This window comes from Sapajus apella, unplaced genomic scaffold, assembly GCF_009761245.1.
Source record: "Sapajus apella isolate SASKATOON/1434 unplaced genomic scaffold, GSC_monkey_1.0 scaffold188, whole genome shotgun sequence".
Classification (NCBI taxonomy): domain Eukaryota; kingdom Metazoa; phylum Chordata; class Mammalia; order Primates; family Cebidae; genus Sapajus; species Sapajus apella.
The window spans coordinates 877,842-883,841 of NW_022437128.1; the positions used below are offsets into that span (position 1 = coordinate 877,842).

At 61.5% G+C, this 6,000-nt stretch overlaps 1 protein-coding gene across 4 annotated transcripts in view; it reads right to left on the reverse strand.

The window, feature by feature from the left end:
- Positions 1 to 6,000, reverse strand: part of TNXB (tenascin XB) — a 53,427-nt gene that overhangs the window by 2,505 nt on the left and 44,922 nt on the right. For 2 of the 4 annotated variants that reach the window (XM_032269031.1, XM_032269033.1), the window contains 8 exons: positions 5,971 to 5,997; positions 4,767 to 5,054; positions 4,132 to 4,410; positions 2,578 to 2,865; positions 1,288 to 1,608; positions 676 to 1,011; positions 301 to 423; positions 42 to 185 (listed from right to left, as the gene is read on the reverse strand). In XM_032269031.1, the coding sequence (XP_032124922.1) occupies positions 42 to 185; positions 301 to 423; positions 676 to 1,011; positions 1,288 to 1,608; positions 2,578 to 2,865; positions 4,132 to 4,410; positions 4,767 to 5,054; positions 5,971 to 5,997 (1,806 nt within the window). The remainder of the gene's footprint in view (positions 1 to 41; positions 186 to 300; positions 424 to 675; positions 1,012 to 1,287; positions 1,609 to 2,577; positions 2,866 to 4,131; positions 4,411 to 4,766; positions 5,055 to 5,970; positions 5,998 to 6,000) is intronic. The other 2 variants (XM_032269034.1, XM_032269032.1) reach the window with 2 other exon arrangements.

A 6,000-nucleotide genomic window follows, 5' to 3' on the forward strand; every position in this document is an offset into this window, starting at 1 on the left:
CATGGCTCCCACCTCTTGCCCTGGGTCCCAGTCCATTTCACCTGTGGTGAGGAAGCCTGTGAGAGGCTCACTCTCCTCAAAGCCTCGGACAGAGACCACGGTCACCTCGTAGCGAGCGCCTGGGATCAGCCCCTGAAGTTTCTGGGTCCGGACCCGGCCATCCACCTGCACACTTTGTGGCTCCCCTGAAAACATTGGGGACCAGGGGTTACTCAGGGAACCCCAGAGTGGCTGGAAGGTGGGCAGAGTACAGCGGGGAGGCTGACACGTGAGGCAATGAGCACATGGCAAAGGCACCACCTCCATCCGCCAGCTGGTAGGAGACTTTGAAGCTGTCCACCCGGGATGGCGGGGGCATCCAGTTGACCCTGGCTGAGGTCTCCCTGATTTCGGTGAATTGGAGGTCACGGGGGCTCTCCAGCACTGCAGAGGGGGCAGGGAACAAAGGTGCAGGCAGGGGCAGGGAGGCTCCTCCCTACAATTCCCACCCCTCACCCCTGCTCCGGGACAGGCCACCACCCCTTTCCTCTGGACCCCAGGAATGGAAGTCGATCTGTAGATCCCTCCAAGCCCACCACCAACTTGCCCACCCCTGCCGCTGGGTGAGGCACTAGGTGCCTCCACCTCCTCGAAGTTCAAAGACCCTCACTTTGGGCGGTGTTTGTGGGGCCTTACCTGGGCTGAGGGTGCGGGCGGTGCCCTGGATGCTGTCGGCCTTGTGGGGCCCTCGCAGCCCATACAGCGTTAGGCTGTACAGAGTCCCCGGACGCAGGTCCCGGAGCACGGCCGAGTGCCGCGTCCCCGGCACCATCAGCTCGCGCTGCAGCAGAGGACGCGGGTGGGGCTCCAGGGTGCTTGGGGATGGGACCCCGAAGCGGAGCAGGAAGGAGTCGAAGGCCCCAGGTGGGGCCTCCCAGTTGAGCCTCAGTGAACTGGTGGTCACATCGGTCACGGACAGCTGAGACAGGCGGGGCCCTGGCTCTCCGGAGGTCTGACCAGCAGGGGCTGGCCCTGCATGGAATGGGTGAGAGAGAAGGGATTAGAGACAGAAGCACACCAGCTTGGTGACCCGGGGCATGTTCCTTCAACCCCGTTTCTCCATCTGTACCCAGGGACTTGCAGCCACAGGGGGGTCCTGTGGGGCAGAGCTAAAGGCCACTCGCATCCAGCCTACCTGTCCTCTCTCCCTGGCACCTGACTCATGCTCTTTCCCTGCGACCACCGCTTCTGGGCCCCCCTTTCCCCCTTCCCAGTCACAGGCTGGAGGCTGGGGATGCCTGGTGGTACCTGTGGTGCCCTCGGCTGAGACGGGCCCCAGGCGCTTCCCTTCACGGAGGCCGTAGAGGAAGAACCTGTAGGAGGTGCTGGGCTCCAGGCCTGAGATGAGGACCTTGCTCTGGTCGCCATCCACCAGCAAGGCCTGGGGCTGCCCTTTTGCGTCCTCATACTGGACCACGAAGGAATCAAAGGGGCCCTGGGCCACGCTCCATGAGAGGCGCATGGAGTCTGGGGTTGTGTCGGTCACGGCCAGCACTCCTAGGCGGGGCTCTTCAGGAGGTTCAGGGGCCTCTGGGGCTAACTCTGGGGCTGGTGTGTCCTCTTCTGGGGCTGCATGGGAGAAGCCCAGGGGAGAATCTGAGTGGGGGATGCCACGGGGCCCTCCATTTTTATCTTTCTCCCCAAAGAGGGGATTCCAGGCTTGCCCAAGGCTGAGGTGGGAAGCTTACAGGTCCTGGCCGTGGCAGCCTGGTGGAGAGAAGGGAGGAGCCAGGCTCTGCCAGCACTTCCGTCCCTGACTTTGCCAATATCCCTGCTTTGGTGCTGACTCCTGCTCAGATCCCCTGGGGCTTCTGAGCCCCAGCACCGTGGCCTGCGCCCTGCTTGGGAAGTCACTGTGGCCTCGTGAGTCCTTCGAGAGCCCCTCGAGGTCTGATTCAGGTGCTCAGTTCCCCTTCCACACCCAGGGTCCTATCGTGCCCACCTCGAGATAGCACAGGCTCTGCCCCCACTGGCTGAGCTTGGGGGGGGGGGGGTGGTGTTCCTCCTCCCTTCTGAGAGAAGCTGAGGGTGGGACTGGCCGCTGAAGGTGACGGGCAAATCCCACCAGCCGTGCCCTGGTCAGGCCTGACTGAGGTGGGCAGTGGCGAGCTCCGGCAGAGGAGCCTGCACCATAAATGCAGCCACTTCGTTTGGTTTCTGTGACCCCGCTCATTTTGTTTCCCAGTGATTTTCCTCTTAAAAAAATGCTCCTGACTCATCTAAGGCAGGGAGATTTGCCCCTATCTGGACAAGGCCACCCTTTGGGGAGGTGACAGATGCCCCAGTGAGTAATGGGGAGCAGCGGCAGTGATGGGGCAGAGAGGGGGGCTGGGAGACTGGGGGGCCCCTGCCAGGGACTTTCCCTCCCACCTGGCCTGGCTCCTGCTCTCGACTCCTTGACAGATGTAGAAGCCCACAGGGCTGCAGACTCCTCCTTCCTGGGCACAGGCCAGGGCGCCCCACTGCCGCCTGCCCACTCCTGTGGTCATCTTCGTCTTCAGCCCAAAGGCACAAGGAAACCCAGGCAGGCAGCCTCACCTGTCATTCCCAGGGCGGAGACTGGGCCCAGGCGCTTTCCCCCGAGGAGCCCGTACAGCAGAAACTTGTATTTCCTGCCAGGCTCCAGGTCTTCTATGGTGACCATGCGCTGGTCTTCGGCCACAGGCACTGCCTTGGGCTGCCCATCTTTGTCCCTGTACTGGACCACGAAGGAGTCAAAGGGGCCCTGGGCCACTGTCCAGGACAGGCGCAGGGAGCTGGAGGTCTCCTCGGCCACGGTCAGTTCTCCAAGGCGGGGAGGGGGCTGCAGCTCCTTCTCCAGGGGAGCTGTGCAGGGGGAGGAGGGAACACTCTTAGGTACATGCTGCCTTTACCTCAGCCCTGGCAGCTTCCGGGAGGTGTGAGGTTCTGGGAAAGGGTCCCTCCAGTGCAGCCTCAGGGACAGCTCCTTGAGGCAACACACAGGCCTGCTCCTGCCACGCCCCTCAGGAATGAGGGAGAGCAGCCCCCTCCTCCTTTGGAGGCCTGCCGGAACTCCTTCCTGCCCCACTCCCTCCTGCTGTGATGAGGGTGCAGTAAATACACAAAGATCATCAACCGAGGGAGGGTGGTGGGGTGCAGGGAGGGCCTTTGTTTCCCGGACCCCCAGCCCCTGAGCTGGGATGAGGTCAGAGCTGAGGGGGACTCCCAGGAGGTCTCTGGGTTGTCAGGGAGACACCCCAAACATCAAGAGCTGGTCTGGGTAGCTGGCCAGTGCATGGCTCCCATCACTGCTGGCCTGTGACCCCGCCTTGTCCCCTTGTGGCCATCAGCCTGGCCATCCGTACCTCCTGCTTCCCACACTGACCCCACTGGGCCAGGGCAGCTGGGGTGGGGCGGGGAGAAGACAGGGGCAGAGCTGGGAAAACAGAGGGCAGAGCAGAGGCTTGTCCGGGCGCAGCTGGGGCCATTAGGTGGGGGAAGGGAGAGCCTGTAGCCCATCCCCACAGTGAGTGTTTGGGAAGAGAATTATGGAGTCCCAGGGACCCAGGCCCCGACTGGCCAGCTGCTCTGTCCTCCTCTGGGCAGTGACTCATGGTCCTGGGAGTGGGGTGAGGGTCAGTGACCCACCACACCCCTTCCTTGGGGGGCTGAGTCACAGCCACAGTAACACCAGGTTTTTCCATAGTCTTTCTGTAGCCAAGCCCTCCCTTATTTTCCACCCCTGGCCTCTGAGTTAGGGAGGAGGGAGGGGGATGGGAACCGCTACTGAAAGCAGCGTCACTCCCAGCAATCATGCAGGTGAGGACACCGAGGTTCTGGGGATGAAGCGGCTTGGCCATGGTCACCCTGGCAAGGGCTGGGACTGGAACTGGAACACAGATCTGCTGGCCCCAAGCCTGTGTCCCTTTTATTTCCTCGGCAGTCATCGAATGGAGGAAATAATGCATATTCCTCAGAACTGCGCCGGGCACCTATAGGGACCCACTTTCAGAGTTAAAATGGTTGTGTCAGGGCTGACAGAGGCAATCTCACGGGAAGGCCATAGGGCCAGCTCTGAGGGCTCAGATGAGAGGCCGCTCTGGAAAAGGTGGAGGCCGGACTGGGGCTCACCTGTGGTGCCCTCAGCAGAGACAGGGCCCAGTCGCTTCCTGCCTGCCAGACCGTAGAGCAGGAACTTGTATTTCCTGCTGGGCTCCAGGCCGGGGACAGTGACCTCCCGCTGGTCGGCTGCCACCGGCACCACCTGGGGCTGCCCATCCCTGTCCTTGTACTGGACCACAAAGGAGTCGAATTCGCCCTCAGGAACGGTCCACGAGAGTCCCAGGGAGTCAGGGGTCACATCTGTCACAGTCAGCTCCCCCAGGCGGGGAGAGGGTTTCGTGTCTGGTGCTGGAAAAGACAGTGAGGTGCATGGAGAGTGGCGGGGGCGGGGATGGAGGCAGAGGGGCCTGGGAGCTTCCTGGGCTGCTGTGGCTCTGTGAGCCGGTCCCGGGAATGGGAGGGTGACTGGGCCAGGAGTAGGGATAAAAGAGGAGCCAGACAGGAAAGCAAGTGTCCCTTGGGATGCAGGGAAGGTAGGGAGAAGGATGGGTGTGAGGGGAAGAAAGGAGCTCAGGGCCTGGGTTTCCAGTAAATCAATGGGCGGTGAGGACTGGAGGGTGGGTCACAGAAACATGAAATTCCAACTGGCGCCACAAGGGGGCGAAGGCTCTGGCTGCGGGCGGCCTCCAGCCCTGCTCACTCACCGGTCCTGGCCTCCACAGGGACTGGGCCGTGGCGTTTCCCATTTTGGAGTCCAAAGAGCAGGAACTTGTACTTGCGGGCCGGGTCCAGCCCCGAGATGGTGACCGCTCGGAGGTCTCCACTCACAGGCACTGCCTGGGACTGCCCCTGCACGTCCCTGTACTGCACCAGGAAGGAGTCGAAAGGGCCCTGGACCACCGACCACGAGAGGTCCACCGAGTCCGAGGTCACGCCCGCCACCACCAGCTCCCCCAGGTGGGGCTCCACGGGCGGCAGTGTGGGCAGCGGCGCTGAAAAGGGCAGACCAGGGCCATGAGTCAGGATGCAGGACCCTGCCCAAGGCAGGCAGTGCTCTCCCGGGAATGGAGGGGGCATTTTTTTTTTTTTTTTTTTAAGACGGACTCTCATTCTGTCACCCAGGCTGGAGTGCAGTGGCACAATCTCAGCTCACTGCAACTTTCGCCTCCTCGGTTTAAGCGATTCTCCTGCCTCAGCCTCCTGAGTAGCTGGGATTACAGGCATGCACCGCCACACCCAGCTAATTTTTAACATTTTTGGTAGAGACGGGGTTTCACCATGTTGGCCAGGCTGGTTTCGAACTCCTGACCTAAAGTGATCTGCCCACCTCGGCCTCCCAAGGTGCTGAGATTACAGACGTGAGCCGCCGTGCCCGGCTGGAGTGAGCACTTCTTAGTTGCCTCCTCTAAAGCACTTGCTATGCCCCGTGTTGCTGTCAGCAGCTCACCGACAGCGGTGCACCTAACCCTCGCACAGCATGTGAAGCCGGTGCCATTATTATCACCCCAACTTTGCAGGGATCTGAAGCACAAGGTTAGGAAGCTCCTGCACGGCCGCACAGTCACTACACTGAAAGGCACATGCAGATCCGGGCAGCTGGATCTGAAGCACTTTCTGAGCCACTAAAATACTCCTTAAGGGCACTGAAAACCTAACAAATGAGCACACGAGCAACCCGGGGCTCCGGATCACGATAGAAGGAAGGAAGCTACAACAAACAGGGCATGGACCACCCGCCCATCTGACTCCACAGTCTCCATGAATCCAAGGACCAGGCAGGATCATTAGCAACACGGGAGAACAGACAGAAACCTAGAGGCCCAGTTGTAAGGGGCGCCGAGATCCAAAGGAGAAACACAGAGGGCCACAGAGGTAAACCTGGGGACCAGTGCCTGTCCCCCCACTCACCCGTGATGCCCACGGCGGACACCGGGCCCA